The 18,703-nt window shown below is 33.7% G+C and overlaps 2 protein-coding genes across 2 annotated transcripts; both read left to right on the top strand.

The window, feature by feature from the left end:
* Positions 1-10,517: 10,517 nt before the first annotated feature.
* Positions 10,518-13,415, top strand: LOC127701868 (E3 SUMO-protein ligase KIAA1586-like). Its single transcript, XM_052205841.1, has 5 exons — positions 10,518-11,822; positions 12,117-12,323; positions 12,636-12,754; positions 12,958-13,166; positions 13,399-13,415. Exons 1-5 carry the CDS (start codon positions 11,385-11,387, stop codon positions 13,413-13,415), a joined length of 990 nt encoding a protein of 329 aa, XP_052061801.1. The 5' UTR covers positions 10,518-11,384.
* Positions 13,416-13,764: 349 nt separating this feature from the next.
* Positions 13,765-15,413, top strand: LOC127701091 (uncharacterized protein DDB_G0283697-like). Its single transcript, XM_052204900.1, has 3 exons — positions 13,765-13,931; positions 14,210-14,486; positions 14,829-15,413. The coding sequence occupies exons 2-3, from the start codon at positions 14,271-14,273 to the stop codon at positions 15,261-15,263; spliced, it is 651 nt and encodes a 216-aa protein (XP_052060860.1). The 5' UTR covers positions 13,765-13,931; positions 14,210-14,270; the 3' UTR covers positions 15,264-15,413.
* Positions 15,414-18,703: the final 3,290 nt, after the last annotated feature.

The raw sequence follows: 18,703 nt of genomic DNA, 5'->3' as shown, positions 1-18,703 counted from the left end.
GCAGACTCCCCATTTTTCCTGTCTGTGTGCTAGTATTTCAGGATTTTTACAGTGCCTAAACTTCTTTGTATGGACATTTATAACTGTGTTGAGCATCTTCATCATCTCTTCATGGTCGACGAACCTCATACCAGATATTGAACACCACTCTTTTTCTGTTTTCAGGTCAGCTGATGGAACCAGTAGGTGGGAACGAGTCCTTTTGCTGTCATTGTCTGCAGGTGAAGTAGAAGAAGTGCATGGGGATTCATCAAGGATAGCATTCTGTTCAACATTCATTTCAACAGCAGGAGCATGGTTTTCTTCTGGATCTGGTGATGTGGACAGCTGTAAGACAGGGACTTTATTCCATGGCGTACTGTTATGCTTGAACTTGTAACCAGGTGCAACTCTCCCTCTCTGCAGTCCAATAAGGCCCTTGTTGAATGGAGGGGAACCCTTTGGAAACATTTTGATGATAAATAGAATATTCTGGTGCGGTGTAAAGCGTCGAATGAAACTTTGATGACAGACCTCAAAATTGTTAGTTTTTATACTTTTTGCATTGTGTAACTTTGATGCTGATTTTTAATTGGCTTAATGATGCTGTCAATCATTTTTGTTTATTGTTTTGATCTATTTTTAGCTGTGGGATTAAAGAAAGTGATTTTTAACTTCAAAGGGTTTGGTCTGCTTCAAAGAAAATGCCTTTGTTTGGCCTTTTTAATGGGAAATATTTTGTTTTCCTTGTTTAGATTTCAAAAAACATTAATTTAGGCAAATTTTAAAAGTTGTTTTGTTCAGAAAATGTGATTTTGTGAATTTTTGTTGAATTTTTTTGTTGATTTTTTTTTAAATTAAGAAAAAAAACAAATGAAAAAAAAACTGTACTATTTATTAAATTTTTCAATTGCAATTATTTCCTCACTTCTTAACCTTTCCAAAACACTTTATTTCATCTCAATATTCAAAGAAATAAGGATTTTATATCGTTTTAAAATTTTTTATTACATTCATATTTAGCCTTGGGCAGATGATGTAAAGGGGGTGTTGAATATACAGGTAATTTAGCCTAAAGGTTATTCAAGACCCCCATAAAGTTTCATTTTGTTTATTCTAGAATGAATTTGGAATTTTTTAATGCAATTCTCACAATTTAGGGATGAGTTTTGAAATTTTAATTGAATTTTAAAAGTATTCTAAGTTGGGATTTCACTGATTTACAACAAAAAATGAAAAATTAACTTTAATTGCACCATGAACCATTCTGATTTTGGGAATTTTTATCTTAGATTAAATTTGGGTAATGATTTACCTTTCAGAATCACTTTAATTTTTTAAAAAACTTGCACTAATAAAAAAGTTATGAATCTTTTGATAAAGTGGGTGTCTTTAGGAAAATGACAAATTCATGCTAGGAAAACTGTTGAAATTTGGGTATGAGGGTAGGTGTTTAAGAAATGTCATTGCTGGTGCAAGTATTGTCCGATTGGTCTGAAATTTGGTATGCAGTCTTGATATATATTAAAGTTAATAAATATAAAATTTTATTTCATTTGGATAACTAAAAAGGGTCTATTAGGTCCGGGTACACAGTTATCTTCCCTCAATTTTCGTTGTCCACAAATATAGTTCCCTTTAATTTCAGTATATTTTTTCTTAATTTTTTTTTTTGCCTTTCCTTTGAATTTTTTCCCCTTTTTTTGCTTTTATGTGAATGTAAAGTCATCTAAGATAATTTCTGTAAAATTTCTTTTTGATATTTTGAGCAGAAATGAGTGATTTGGTTGGGTAAACATAGGTGTAATTTCCTCTTTTCGGAAGCTCTCTGGCTTAACCCATACTGGTGTCCTTGTGTTTTGTGTTGCCAAGAGAAAATGAGCCGATGAAGTTTTCTAATTTTTTGATATGTTTTGTGGTTAATGCCAAACTTTATGTACACCAAATCTTGTTAGAAAAGCGCAGGTGGGATTTTTTTTATTTATCATTATGTTATAATAGACAGATAGGGGAAAATAACTGTGTACTCGGACCTAAGAGGCAGAACCCACTTTATCTAAAAATCGACTTTGTGGCCCCCTGATTTGCTCTATTTGCCTCAAAATTGAAATTTAAAGATAATTTATTGTTTATTTATAGAAAATATGAACAAAAAATTTTAAATTGCAAAAAAAAACCAATTTTTGGCCTTCTGGTTAAAATGTTTTTACTTGTTGACACTTTTGAAACTATTTTGCTAACAGGGGTTCATAATTTTTCTCTTTTTGGGGCAAATTACTACACATACAAATGTAAAAAAAGTTCTTTAAAGTTTAATGGAGGGAATAATACAAAAATATTCAAGAAAATTGTCAGAAAATTCAGCCCCTGGCCAAAATGGACATTGTCTGATTTGGACTGGGGCTTGTACACCAAATAGAAAATATGGGGTGATAAATTGCAAGCTTCCCAATGCTGGCGGGTGGAAACAAATGCATGTGCACAGACTTGCGTTCATGATAAGGCATCTTAATTTTCAACTACCTAATTTTGATGTCTCGCACCTGTGCCACAACACAAAATGTATAAATGCTGATCATCTTGTGTTAGAGCCACACGGCTTCAACAACAGTAGAAAAACCTGCATTTCGTGTGGTCATTGTCTTGGGCACCCAGACCCTTTGCCACCTTGCATGGTACACTTGAAGATGGCAAACAATAATATTGGTATTATTTATATTATTTATCTTTTAAGGTCTATTTATTTATTTAATTATTTTATTGATTTAGACAACAATTTCAAACTTCTTTTTGAAAGATATGGTTGGTCCTTAAAAGGACCTTTGGTTAATATTATGTGCTGCTGGCTGGCTGGCTGGCTGGCTGGCTGGCTGGCTGGCTGGCTGGTTGGTTGGTTGGTTGGTTGGTTGGCTGGCTGGCTGGCTGTCATCTAAGGTGCAGGTGGAAGTGGCCTTTTACAGTTTGTACTATGGCTTAGCAATGCAGGAACCGGGTCTAACTGTCCTTTTCTGTAAACATCACACTTCTTTCGGCTTTGCTTAGCTTCTCTGTGTTCCAATATTTTTTCACCACTCCGAGTTAGCCGTCTACGTTTAACTTCAGGTTTTTTTTCATATTCTTGTTTGTAAGTGTAGTCGCTGTCCATTTTGCTCAAAAACTGTATACTGCTCTCCGACAAATTAATCCCAAGGTGTTCACACTTCATTTTGGCTGATGTTCCTGGCTTGTTGTTGTTACGGTGTATTCCGGATGCCAATCTTGCTTGCATGCCTCTTGAATGAATAACATTCTTCGGTAAGTTGACACTGAGGGCTCTATGAACACCTTCATTCTTATTGGTGGTGTCATATAACTTCATGCTGTTTAATGCCTGCTCACTTAGCTTCATCTTCAATATTTCTTGTAGTAATAATTTGTCTTTTTCATCCATTTGCAGGACAGTGATATTGTAGCATCCTAGATACTTGGACCGAGTCCACCAGTTATAACCCTCATCGCCGGTACAAACTACAGAGTACTGTTTACACATGGAGCAGTCACCATCATAACATCTGAGTGTAGCCTCCAGGACTTTGGGTAAGTCTTTACACACATCTTCTGTTACTTTGTTGTGCTTCTCCATTAGCTGTCCAATGATCATTGAGCTCCTGCACTTCACATCTTGGCTGAACGCTTTCTTCATTTCCATCCTTATCTCTTTCGTACGCCCATAGAACATGGATTCACTGAACTTAGCTCTCAGTGATGCCCGAAACTGTGACTGTCCAAGGTGTACATAGTCGGCTAGTCGTTCCACTTTCCACATAGGATGTAGGGCTCTAGTTGCATCGTCTATTCCTTTAGCTGCCCGTCCGTCTCCATCAGTTGTGGCGTTCTTCACCAGGATGTCTTGAAGAGCAAGCTGTGTACCAATTTCCTTTCCCATCTCATACTCTGACAATGGAGCTGTTCTGTGTAGGTTTGCGGTGCAGTCTTCATGACCATTGGGACATTCCACTTTAAATCCTTTTCCTCTCAACCAGGCCCCTTTCCAGCACATCTGATTCTGGGCAAATGATGCCACAATATATTTCTTTTCTGTTGTTGTCTCCATGGCAAGTGCAAAACCTTGGGTAGCATTTAGTCCAGGTTTCTTTCGACTAGTTATTGTCTGACTGTTGTACCTTCCGTCGACTGTGACATTGATTTCATTCTCTGCAAGTCCCCTTTCTTGATTTTTTGCCTTTACAATCTCCAGTTTTTCTGCCATATCTCTATTATTAAGTTGTACCAGTTCTTTTCCAACATTGTGGGTCATTCTGTGCATGCTGGTTCTTGAAGGAGGAGGACAGTCCATTCTGGCAAGTAACTCCTGGAGTTTAGTACTCCCCATTGGACAGTCTTGTATTGCTGCTGCTACTGCTACATTGGGTGCTCCAGGGTTGGTACCAGGTTTATTTGTAACAATCTCCTTATACAGCTTCATAACTGGACTCATGTAGGTACAGTTCTTGCATCTAAGTGTATATTTCCAGCAGACTCCCCATTTTTCCTGTCTGTGTGCTAGTATTTCAGGATTTTTACAGTGCCTAAACTTCTTTGTATGGACATTTATAACTGTGTTGAGCATCTTCATCATCTCTTCATGGTCGACGAACCTCATACCAGATATTGAACACCACTCTTTTTCTGTTTTCAGGTCAGCTGATGGAACCAGTAGGTGGGAACGAGTCCTTTTGCTGTCATTGTCTGCAGGTGAAGTAGAAGAAGTGCATGGGGATTCATCAAGGATAGCATTCTGTTCAACATTCATTTCAACAGCAGGAGCATGGTTTTCTTCTGGATCTGGTGATGTGGACAGCTGTAAGACAGGGACTTTATTCCATGGCGTACTGTTATGCTTGAACTTGTAACCAGGTGCAACTCTCCCTCTCTGCAGTCCAATAAGGCCCTTGTTGAATGGAGGGGAACCCTTTGGAAACATTTTGATGATAAATAGAATATTCTGGTGCGGTGTAAAGCGTCGAATGAAACTTTGATGACAGACCTCAAAATTGTTAGTTTTTATACTTTTTTGCATTGTGTAACTTTGATGCTGATTTTTAATTGGCTTAATGATGCTGTCAATCATTTTTGTTTATTGTTTTGATCTATTTTTAGCTGTGGGATTAAAGAAAGTGATTTTTAACTTCAAAGGGTTTGGTCTGCTTCAAAGAAAATGCCTTTGTTTGGCCTTTTTAATGGGAAATATTTTGTTTTCCTTGTTTAGATTTCAAAAAACATTAATTTAGGCAAATTTTAAAAGTTGTTTTGTTCAGAAAATGTGATTTTGTGAATTTTTGTTGAATTTTTTTGTTGATTTTTTTTTAAATTAAGAAAAAAAACAAATGAAAAAAAAAACTGTACTATTTATTAAATTTTTCAATTGCAATTATTTCCTCACTTCTTAACCTTTCCAAAACACTTTATTTCATCTCAATATTCAAAGAAATAAGGATTTTATATCGTTTTAAAATTTTTTATTACATTCATATTTAGCCTTGGGCAGATGATGTAAAGGGGGTGTTGAATATACAGGTAATTTAGCCTAAAGGTTATTCAAGACCCCCATAAAGTTTCATTTTGTTTATTCTAGAATGAATTTGGAATTTTTTAATGCAATTCTCACAATTTAGGGATGAGTTTTGAAATTTTAATTGAATTTTAAAAGTATTCTAAGTTGGGATTTCACTGATTTACAACAAAAAATGAAAAATTAACTTTAATTGCACCATGAACCATTCTGATTTTGGGAATTTTTATCTTAGATTAAATTTGGGTAATGATTTACCTTTCAGAATCACTTTAATTTTTTAAAAAACTTGCACTAATAAAAAAGTTATGAATCTTTTGATAAAGTGGGTGTCTTTAGGAAAATGACAAATTCATGCTAGGAAAACTGTTGAAATTTGGGTATGAGGGTAGGTGTTTAAGAAATGTCATTGCTGGTGCAAGTATTGTCCGATTGGTCTGAAATTTGGTATGCAGTCTTGATATATATTAAAGTTAATAAATATAAAATTTTATTTCATTTGGATAACTAAAAAGGGTCTATTAGGTCCGGGTACACAGTTATCTTCCCTCAATTTTCGTTGTCCACAAATATAGTTCCCTTTAATTTCAGTATATTTTTTCTTAATTTTTTTTTTTGCCTTTCCTTTGAATTTTTTCCCCTTTTTTTGCTTTTATGTGAATGTAAAGTCATCTAAGATAATTTCTGTAAAATTTCTTTTTGATATTTTGAGCAGAAATGAGTGATTTGGTTGGGTAAACATAGGTGTAATTTCCTCTTTTCGGAAGCTCTCTGGCTTAACCCATACTGGTGTCCTTGTGTTTTGTGTTGCCAAGAGAAAATGAGCCGATGAAGTTTTCTAATTTTTTGATATGTTTTGTGGTTAATGCCAAACTTTATGTACACCAAATCTTGTTAGAAAAGCGCAGGTGGGATTTTTTTTATTTATCATTATGTTATAATAGACAGATAGGGGAAAATAACTGTGTACTCGGACCATAGGTTTCTGACACAGAAAGAATGTGGTCTAAGAACTTGAATTTTTTTAATTTACCTATTATGGTCCAATGTCCAAAATCAAAATACATGGTTAGATTCAGCATATCAAAGAACCCCATATATTCAATTTTTGTTAAAATCAAACAAAGTTTAATTTTGGACCCCAACTTGGACAAACTTGAAAACTTGGCCCATAATCAAAAATCTAAACACATGTTTAGATTCAGCATATCAAAGAACCCCAAGAATTCAATTTTTGCTAAAATCAAACTATGTTTAATTTTGGACCCTTTGGACCTTAATGTAGACCAATTTAAAAAACGGGACTTAAAATTAAAAATCTAAATACACGGTTATATTTGGAATATCAAAGAACCCCAATAATTCAATTTTTGATGAAATCAAACAAAGTTTAATTTTGGACCCTTTTGACCTCAATATGAACCAATTTGATAGGGGGGCCCACAAATAAAAAATCTAAATTCATGGTTAGATTCAGCATATCAAAGAACCCCATATATTCAATTTTTGTTGAAATCAAAAAAAGTTTAATTTTGGACCCCAACTTGGACCAACTTGAAAACTGGGCCCATAATCAAAAATCTAAACACATGTTTAGATTCAGCATATCAAAGAACCCCAAGAATTCAATTTTTGTTAAAATCAAACTAAGGTTAATTTTGGACCCTTTGGACCTCAATGAAGACCAATTTAAAAAAAACGGGACCCAAATTAAAAATCTAAAAACTCGGTTAGATTTGGCATATCAAAGAACCCCAATAATTCAATTTTTGATGAAATCAAACAAATTTAATTTTGGACCCCAATTTGGACCAACTTGAAAACTGGGCCCATAATCAAAAATCTAAATACATGTTTAGATTCAGCATATCAAAGAACCCCATATATTCAATTTTTGTTGAAATCAAACAAAGTTTAAATACTGGACCCTATCTTGGACCAACTTGAAAACTGGGCCCATAATCAAAAATCTAAACACATGTTTAGATTCAGCATATCAAAGAACCCCAAGAATTCAATTTTTGTTAAAATCAAACTAAGTTTAATTTTGGACCCTTTGGACCTTAATGTAGACCAATTTAAAAAACAGGACCCAAAATAAAAAATCTAAATACACGGTTAGATTTGGAATATCAAAGAACCCTAATAATTCAATTTTAGATGAAATCAAACAAAGTTTAATTTTGGATCCTTTTGACCTCAATATGAACCAATTTGATAACGGGGTCCACAAATAAAAAATCTAAATACATGGTTAGATTCAGCATATCAAAGAACCCCATATATTCAATTTTTGTTGAAATCAAACAAAGTTTAATTTTGGACCCCAATTTGGACCAACTTGAAAACTGGGCCAAAAATCAAAAATCTAAATACATGTTTAGATTCAGCATATCAAAGAACCTCATATATTCAATTTTTGCTAAAATCAAACAAAGTTTAATTTTGGACCCTTTGGACCTCAATGAAGACCAATTTAAAAAAAACGGGACCTAAATTAAAAATCTAAAAACACGGTTAGATTTGGCATATCAAAGAACCCCAATAATTCAATTTTTGATGAAATCAAACAAAGTTTAATTTTGGACCCCAATTTGGACCAACTTGAAAACTGGGCCCATAATCAAAAATCTAAATACATGTTTAGATTCAGCATATCAAAGAACCCCATATATTCAATTTTTGTTGAAATCAAACAAAGTTTAATTTTGGACCCCAATTTGGACCAACTTGAAAACTGGGCCAAAAATCAAAAATCTAAATACATGTTTAGATTCAGCATATCAAAGAACCTCATATATTCAATTTTTGCTAAAATCAAACAAAGTTTAATTTTGGACCCTTTGGACCTTAATGTAGACCAATTTGAAAACTGGACCCAAAATTAAAAATCTAAATACACTGTTAGATTCGGCATAACAAATAAATAAATGTGATCAAAGATTTTACAAATCTAATGCGCCATACTGTGCAATTAAAGATTACTTCTTGAAATTTTTCAATATTTGAAATTTGAAAAAAAAAAAATATTTGAAGAATAATTCTTTTTAATTTCTGAAATCTGAAATGAGAAAAAATTGACCCCCCACAATTTCTTTTTATCCCCCCCCCCTTTTTTCCCCCAAAAAATTCTTTCCCTCAAGATATGGTCTAAATCTCAATTCAAATTTCCAATGGAGTTGGCAACCATAATTACCCATTTAAATTTACCATAGTGCTAACTTAATCTATTTTATAATAGAATTAAGAATATAGTGTCAAATCTTTCATATGGATTTTTTTGTAAAAAAAAAGATGCAACATTTGCAGATATTTTTACTGGTCTTCCTTTATAAATATGCATTTCTTTAAACATAATTTAAAAGCAGTGTAAGGGAAGTAACCAAAACGTTGTATTTGGATTACCTCCCTTACACTGTTTTAAATTATCTTTATTGTTCATTAACCATTACTTTATACATAATTTAAAAGCAGTGTAAGGGAGATAATTTCAATGATGTATTTGATTTATCTCCCTTACACTGCTTTAAATTATGTTTTGTACTAAAGTATTTGTCCATTAACCAGGACAACCTTGTTTTTCCCCCTTTTTTGCCCCTAATTCCTAAACGGTTTGAGCCATAACCCCCCAAAGCAAATCCTAACCATCCCTTTGTGGTATGGAAACTTGTAGTATAATTTCAGAGAGATCCATACACCGTTCCACAGTTATTGTCTGGAAACTAGTAAATGCTTATTTTTGGCCCCTTTTTGGCCCCTAATTCCTTAACTGTTGGTACCATAACCCCCAAAATCAATCCCAACCTTCCTTTTGTGGTATTTAACCTTATGGTCAAATTTCAAAAAGATCCATTCACTTAAACTAAAGTTAGAGTGCGAAAACCAATGTGTATTCGGACGACGACGCCTGACGACGACGCCAACGTCATACCAATATACGACCACAAAATTTTTTTGCGATCGTATAAAAAATTGCCGAGCTAGTAGCAGCTATTACGTTTCATTGTCTACTGTTAAGTTGAAAGCCCACCGACTAGCTTTAGGTAAGAGAGCTAATTTCAGATATTCTTTTTCTTTTAAATCGCATTCAACGCAAGTAGCAGAATGCGAGGAATACAGAATACAATCTGATAATGGTGACGGCAACACCGTAAACTGTTTGTATAGCTTTATATTTCAGAGGGCAGAGGAACTGGATGATTCATACTTTGTATATAGATCCATTGTGTTACGAAGTTTCCGTCATATCCTTGACATCATATTCATGGTTAAGTGACTGCTAAAAAACTGTATAGCTTTTTTCGTCATGTGAAGGTCTCAATTATCATGAGTTCTAGGATAACTATATTTGGTTACTAATATATGGTATCCTTGCAAGGTCTACATGACCATCAGACATGATTCACCTGACATCGAAATAATTTCACGGATCAGAACAAGGTTAAGTTTCAGTGGTCAAGTCATGACCGTCAGACATGATTCACCTGACCTCGACCTAATTTCACGGTCAAGTCCGTACAGTCTCAGATAGTAGTGGGTTAAATATATTTGGTGTATGGAATGGTAACAAGGTATACATGATTTTGTAGCAGAGTTCATCTGACCTTACCTCATTTACATGGAACATAGATAGTGTTAATTTTATGTAAAACTTGTTGTATAATATAAAAATTAGGAGATGTGGACGCAAGCACTTATAGGCAACCGTACGGCCTTCGACAATGTGAAAAACTCATACCGTATGGTCGGCTATAAAATGGCCAGTAATGAAAAAAATGAAAGAATTCATTTGAAAAAAAACTAACGGCCTGATTTATAACAAAAGCTAGTTTTTACAGTAATGATGTTTATGATCATACATTTCTCAGACTATGATGACAGAAGTTTTTAACGACCTTGACTGGCTATACAGCCCTCGCACGGTCGGGTTCTCAGACTATTGATGACGTCCTTTCATAAGTTTTCAGTAAGGGCAGAGTTCGCGAAAATGGTCGGTCCTGTCGGTCCTGACCGCCAAAATGAGGCTCGGACCTGTATTTTGTACACTAACGGCGGTCCCGATGACCGATGCAAAAACGGCCGTTGCAGTGCATCGGTTATCAGATGTATTCGCGGTTAATTTTCGAGTTCGTTTTTTTTCATCGGTCATCAGATGTATCGGGGCTAATATCCGGTACTGGTTCCCTAATTTTATTATAAACAAACCAGTTACACATGTGGCCTATCAAATTTGTTAAAGGAGCTGTCCCTGGCAAACGATCGGCGCCAGATACTTCTGATGAAACAAAACAAAATAAAAGAAAGCAGTATGAGGGGGAACGTAGACCAGACCGCTCATTTTCTGCTAGTTGGCTGGAGAAAAGGGAATGGCTAAACTACGACGCTGAAAAAAAAATCATGACCTGTTTGATATGCATTAAGTACCCACGCGCAGGCGGTTCCAAGTGTATTGAACACTTAAAAAACCGGAACTTATTCATCACAGGGTGTTCCAATTTTAGATTAAGTTCTATCTTAGACCATGAAAAGTCTAAAAGCCATCAAGACTCTATGGCAAAACAACGTGCATCATTACAACCTAAAAAGACCCCAGCATACAATTCCTTACTGTCTTTAAATCAACATAGAAGAAAGCAACTAGAATTGAAATTTAGAAACACATGCAATAGTGAAACACAACCGCCCTTTCTCAGATTATATATGGCTAAATGAATTGGACAAAAGTAAAGGCCTAGATACGGGTGACACTTATAACAATGATAAAGCTGCTGTAGTTTTCCTTCAATCCATAGCTAATGTGACAAGAGAGAAGCTAGTTAAAATAGTGCAAAATATTAAGTTTTTTTCATTGACTATGGACGGAAGTACTGATGATTCATCTGTAGAACAAGAATCAATCTTTCTACGCTATTGTAACAAAGGGAAAGTTGAGCATAAATTTGTAACCATGGGTGAACCTGAAAGCACTTCGTCTAATGACCTATACAGTTTTGTTATTGAACAGTTGCATTCAAAAAACATTTTTAGTGAAATGAATAAATGTGTGGGCTTTGGCTCTGATGGGGCGTCAAACATGACAGGGGTAAGAAATGGCCTGATAACTCAGCTAAAGAATGATTACCCGAACATTATAGGGATTCACTGCCTTGCTCATAGGCTAGAACTGTCATTTAAGGATGCAATAAAAAAAAACCATGCCACATATGACAAACTGGTTACCCTGCTCTTAGGACTTTATTACTTCTATAAGAGGAGCCCGCTTCAGAGGAAAGGATTAAAGAAAACTTTCAAGGTATGACAACATATTTTACAGTTTGTTACACAAAGCAAATTATATTTCAATGTTGCAATTTTTTTTGACATATGACTTTATGATATTAAGCTTTATAAATGTACACTAGCTTTTTCTAGTTAAAATTGCCAAAAAGGTAAAGTACATTGTATATACTATAGTCTATATTAATTATAAAATAAAATTATGACAAAGTAAAAACATTCAAAAAAAGAAATGACTTAATGTACCAAACTATTTAAAACTAAACAAATAATTATAAATAAAATTTACTGTATTTCAAATTCTTTCCAGTTGTTAATGGTACAAGGTTGCCTACCAAAGTGTGTAGGGGGCTCGAGATGGATGCCACACATGAAGACAGCATTAGGGTCACTTTTTAAAAGTTACTCTGGGTATATAACTCATCTGCAGAACCAATCCCACAATAATCCAAAAGCAGAGGGACTGGCGAAAATCTTAGCAAGCCTGAATGTTGTGGTGTTTGCCTTGATGTTATATGTAAGCAGAATTTAATTTACCATGGCATTGTAATTTGTTATTTCAAGCTTGTAACTATTACTAACATGTCATGTCTGTCTCTGATTTTTAATGAACAGCAAGTAAATTTGGCAATAATCAATTCTAAGTAATTATACTATAGTATACATGTATTTAAGACGGAGAACATTACTGTTTTGATCAATGACGTTTAAAATGAAACAACTAACTGCTTCAATCAACATGAACAAGTGTATTGCAGTGACTGATAGTCATGATAATACTGAAAAGAAATATTGTTTTTCATATTTATTTGACTTATTTAATTTTTAGGAAGTGCTTGATCCTCTTTGTCGCCTCTCTCTGACGCTACAGGCAGATGAATTCACCTTAGGGGAAGCTATTCTGATGGTCTTGTCAACAAAGGATGCCTTAGCTCAACTACAGGGCCAGTATGTAATTTATGATTGTTTTCCCTTTTCTATATTTATTTTTGTCCAATTTCAGTTCAAAGCAAGACATTTTATTTTTTATGAAATCAGTTGAGTTCAACATTGTATTTAAAAGCAGCATGTTCATGTTTGAAAACAATAATTGTGGCATGTATCCCATAGAAAGAGTAAATATAGTATAATATCAATTCATCTTTTTAAAGGAAATCTGATAAAATGGTAGAGGTGATCGAGAGTAAAAGATTCATGGGGTATACATTGACATCTAGGGGTTTTATTTCCGTTGATAACACCAAACTCATAGACAACATATTGACTGCAATAAATACCAGATTTAGTGATGTCCTGCAAGAAGATCTGGAGCCAACAGTGATAAGCGCATTGAGACTCTGGCCTGCGGAGCTTACAGCAGGTATGCACATTCATATATGAAAAGCTCTTATTTGAAACCTTTTTGGGAAAATAAATGTTGTTTATTGTTACATATTAACTTCCAAGGATTTATTTTTAGATGATTAAATTAATAACAAAGCAAAAGCATTATGAAATACATCTGTCATCACTGATCAGTAGTAGTAGTACAGGAACTTTAAAGAATTAACAATTATAATTTATTTATATTGTGTGTTTTTTTTTATTTACAGAATATGACAGAAGGTAATAATATCATATATTATAGGTGATGGCTATACTATTAGTAGACTAATAATTTCTCTGTATTCACATATGATATATTTATAAACATATAAATCAATCATCCCATGCATTCTATCTTGACTTCACTGCTGAGTGCTCCATTAATAATACTACTAATACTATGCTTGCCACTGCAGTGCAGTGCTTACTGCTACTACCTAGCTTTTGTCTTTTAGTACTCTTTTTCCAACTGATGTCATTCATATTTTGTCTAATTGTATTTGACATTTCAATTTAAACCAGTATGTGATTTAAATCATGATTAAACATGTTAAATAAATGCATCATTTCCAAAGCTATATTTTTGAGGCCTCTACAAGTAAATGAATTAATCAATTTATTAATAACTGTTTTCAGATTTTGGTGTAACACACATTGAAAAATTAGTCAAAAGGTTTGGAACTGTTCTGAGGTCAACTGGTGTTGATATTGAGGAATTACCAGGAGAATGGAGACACCTTCAACGACTTGTATACCGCAAGTATGTAGTATGTGTTAATGTATATATTGTTACATATATACTAGTAGTTGCTCTTGTTATCACATTTATTTTTCCATTGCATGACATGTGATTATGTCAGTACTAGATTTTTTGTTTGCATATATGTACATCTTAATTTGGTTATGTATAATATATTAATATTATACATTTGAGTATGAATCGGAAAGGTTTTTTCTAGTCAATCTCAAATGAAAAAAAGAATTCAAAGCTCAATTGACAATAATGAATATTGAATTTATTAATATTTTGTTTTTCAGGTTTACACACTGTGCTTTGAGTGAAGTATCTTTGGTACAGTTGAATGAGAGTTTTTCATCTATGGGTGTTAACAATGTTCTTCTGCTGTTGGACATGTTAAACAGTTTGCCCCCTACATCAGTTTACAATGAAACTGCATTTAATCAGATGAAGCTTCTAAAGACTGATAGAAGGCATAGATTGGGTGGATCTCGTCTCGATGACTGCATGATGACTAAACTTGAGGCCCCTAGTGTACAGGAGTTTGACCCAAGTGATGCTATTGACAAATGGATGGTAATTTACTATTACAAAATATTTTGAATATTAAATGGTTTGAAATAATATTCCAATAAATTGACAATCCCGCTCAAATTTCTTTCAGTCTGTAAAAATTTGATTCTTCTGAAATGAGATAAAAGGTCCTTGAAAATTAGTATTAAAACAAAATTGACTCAGTCTTAAGCTTTAGGTATTTAAAATTGTTATGAACAGTTTACAGTAGTAAATCCACTATTCCCTATTCCCTAATGTGTTTTGAGCTTGGCATGAAATTGTGTGTTGAATTTGATTTTCTAGGGTTTTGAATACTGCTTTTGTTCTTATTTTCTAACACTGATAAAAATGTTTTTATTTCAGTCATGTGGACAAGGTTCAAGGAGAACACAGTACCAGAGGAAACTAAAATCAGCTGTGAAAGAGAATGCTAATAATAATTTAATTGCTGTGGACAGTGACAATGAATCTATTCAGGATGATAATGAAAATATTGCTTTTAATGAAAATGACAATGTTGAAAATGTTGACATGGACCAAGAGCTTGCAGATAAGGAACCTGAACCTGAAAATGAGAATCAGGTCCAGGATGAACTAAATGAGGATGTTACTGTAGATCAGGAAACTCTGCTTCTTGAACCTGTTACTAATGAGAACATTATTACTGTTCAAACAACTACTGATGAGAAAGATGATTCAGATGATGATGATGAAATGGAAACAGAAGATAACTTTGAATTTGAACAATCTGAAGACCAGAACTGGTCATTCATTGTGAAATTTTCTTGTGAAGAATAAAATTGATAATTTTGATTAAAAATGTTATTTATTTTATTTCAGGAAAAATTGATAGATTTTGTAGGACCAGCAAAAATTTTGTAGGACTGACAAATAATCTTGCTTAGTCAGTCCCATGACTGACAGGTCAAAAAAAGTTTTCGCGAACTCTGTAAGGGAATATCCATTTGATTTCGAAAACAGGGAGGGAATGAGGATTTTGAAAATGAATTACTTGGCCTGATATGAACTGAAATAATTGACTTTGCACAAGAAAGGATGAGAATGAACACTCTTCAACATGAAATGCAGGATACATTTGTAGTTGAGGATATGAATGTGTACAAAAGTGAAAATAAATTTCCGCGCCGCCAGCCCCATTCCTTTCTTTAGAATATAAAATGTTCTACCCTAACAGTGAGTACTATTATATCGGTACTTAGTGTTTTTTTGTCTTCATGTTAGTTGTTTTTGTGGTTCATGCCGATTTGATAAGTCAAGCCAATTCAAACTGTTTTCAGCAGATTTTTCTTATGCTGTGTTGTTATACCATTGTCCAGGTCAGGGGAGGGTTGAAGGATCACAAACATGTTTAACCCTCTAAATTCTGTATGTGTCTGTCCAAAATAAGGAGCCTGCAATTCAACGGTTGTCGTTGGTTGCTGTCTGTTGTACCTGTTTTTATTTTGTTGCACGAACGGTGGTATATTTTCATTCCCACAGAGCCTCGGAGGGATTTATGTCGAAAACATCATACAAGACTTTTGATTTGCCATATTCCGGGTGTGAAACAAAACCGACCGATTTGATTCTTATACTACAATTATAAAAAAATATTTATTCAATAAAAAGTTTAAAGTTTTAAAAAACAAACACAAAACAGATTTCGCCGAACAAAGTGACAATCTACAAAGTTAGCAGGCTATTCACAACAAATAAATCAACCACACAACAATCAAAAAAGAGTAATGTTTTGAGTGACCTCTGTCCTTGTTAATGACCTAATAGTGTTAGCAACAAAATGATTAATGACACGAGATAATCCGTGTTTAATGAATACCAAAATGTTGACTTAATTTGTGTTTTTAATTGCTAATTTCTTCAAAACGATTTTTATTTCACGCATGCAATTTGGTACACACATGCACTATATCTTATTGCTTAGATCAGAGTAAAAAATATTGTGATGATACACGTAATAATTTTGCTTTCGATGAAAATAGGGTAAATTTCTGGTAAAATTTTACTCTTACTAAAATGCTGAAATACTTATATCAAAATCACTTAAATACTTTTCGATTTCGTTATATGATATATTTAATATACAAACTATATTATAGGTACTGTTTTAACTACCAACAAAGTACGCAATAATTTTATTTTTCATGTTAAAGATTCCCCGTACAATACGGTATCTGGGTGTACCCTATAAAAACACGAAATTTAGAAAATCGTGACCACGGGAACTTACGACGACAATCATGATTGTAAAATATAATGATTTTCCTATAATGTGCAAAAAAATCAGCCGTGTGTTATCCGTTAACTTAAACTCGTTAACAAGAGGACTTTTTGGACATTGGGCACCCTCCTAAACTTGATCGAACTATACATGTAAAGGTTCAAGTTCATTGAAGGACTGGCAGGAAGTTAAAAATAAGTTCATGATTATAAACAACAGTAAAATAGAAACTGAAATGATATGGAGTAAATGTACATGGGACTAAAACGCACCCAATACATAGAAAACATAGAAAATTATCAATGAACATGGCTCACTATACAAATCCTTGACATGATCAACAAAAAATGACAATATTTACATCAGACCAAAGAAATGTCGATAAAAACCCTCTGATGATCTAAACTCCTGGAGGGTATTACACAATCTCATGATTTCACAATATGCATATGACTATGAATCATCATGAATCATTTTTATGGCTGACGAAATCAACCGATTCAACGAAATCTAAAAACTATCATGACTATCACACACGAAAAAACCTTTGATAAAGAAATGTTCATCTCTATCAACATGTCCAAATGTGTATATACCTGTTGTCTTGGGTCATCCTGATCCTGGTTCAATATCGAGTTTTCCAAAATAGGAATTATCCTGTATAGTTGTGTGACATGCGCAACATAGGAAGGGGAAGGTCTATTAACAGGGGTGTGACTTTTTACCCCAATAAACCCAACATACCCCAATATACCAAAATAAACAGTTTCAACATAATTTGATTCGATAGTAATGTTATTAAAGACATTTTAATTATATTTTAACAACAATAATACCTAATATTTTATAAATATGTTTAATTTTAAATCACTTTTTTCCTCGTAATTTGTTCCGTTCATGTCAGCTTCTTCTTCTTCTATTGCATGGATATCCTTCCATTCTAGAACACCACATACAGCCTTTCTGTATGTGTATTGAAATGTGTCACACAATTTTTAAAATTTATTTATGCTAATAAATTTAAAATCTAAAAGGACACTTTTAAACCGTATAAATATGGGGAATTAATTTTAAAATTTATATATGCGACTAAGTTTAAAATCTAAGAGGATACTTTTGTACAGTAAAAGTTAAGCGGGAATAAACTTAAAATCTTAGTACAAGGATACTTTATACAGTTAAGCGGGAAGAATACCCTGTCTCTCCCTGTTTATCTGTCTATATACATACATACAAAAATTTGGCAAAGCACTGTTCAGTAGCCACATTATATACAATGTCAGTTTATGATCATCTCCTTGTATCCTATATATCTGAGTTATTACTTTAAAAGTCTGATTCTATGTGTATGAAGTTTATAGCATAGACTTGCCGAAAGATTATGGATATTGATAATGTCCTGCTTCTTGAATAATGCACAGAAGTGGCTACAGTCGATTACAAGCTGTACAGTATCTTGTTTCTTTGAGAAAGTGTTTTTCCAAGTTTGTGGCCCAATGATGTTTATTGTACATGTTGTATACATTTTCAGTTCTTGAAAAGCTTCTTTTCTTTGTTTAAATAGAGCCGGACAGTCTAGCAAGAAATGAATCTCATCTTCATCGCTCAATCCACAGCATTTACAAGTAGGTGCTTCCTTTCCTCCTGAATATTTATATTTTAGACTTTGTAAGAGATATGTTCCAGTAATTAGTCGTGCTTTTACAGTGCCTTTCTTTATATCTGAGATAGTTGAATTTAGACTGCTCCAGGATGGGTGAGTGGATCCAAAGGTTAGGCAGTTTTGACTTAAATGTTTTAAGGTAGATTTTTGTGATATATCAGATTTTAATTTTTGTGTCCAGAACTCACGGATAGATGATTTAACTGTAGATTTCCACGATAGTTTAGTGGGCAAGCGTTGTTGGAGAGCAGTTATCTCTGGTAGTTGATATATTGTTAGAAGCGGTTGGATCCTGTTAAAGAAGCTTATTGGATTTGCATATTCATGAGGATTTGA

The sequence above is a fragment of the Mytilus californianus genome, unplaced genomic scaffold, assembly GCF_021869535.1.
Source record: "Mytilus californianus isolate M0D057914Y unplaced genomic scaffold, xbMytCali1.0.p SCAF_5, whole genome shotgun sequence".
NCBI classification, from domain to species: Eukaryota; Metazoa; Mollusca; class Bivalvia; order Mytilida; family Mytilidae; genus Mytilus; species Mytilus californianus.
The sequence above is the reverse complement of the archived record's forward strand: the minus strand, read 5'-3'. Positions and strand labels throughout refer to the sequence as shown.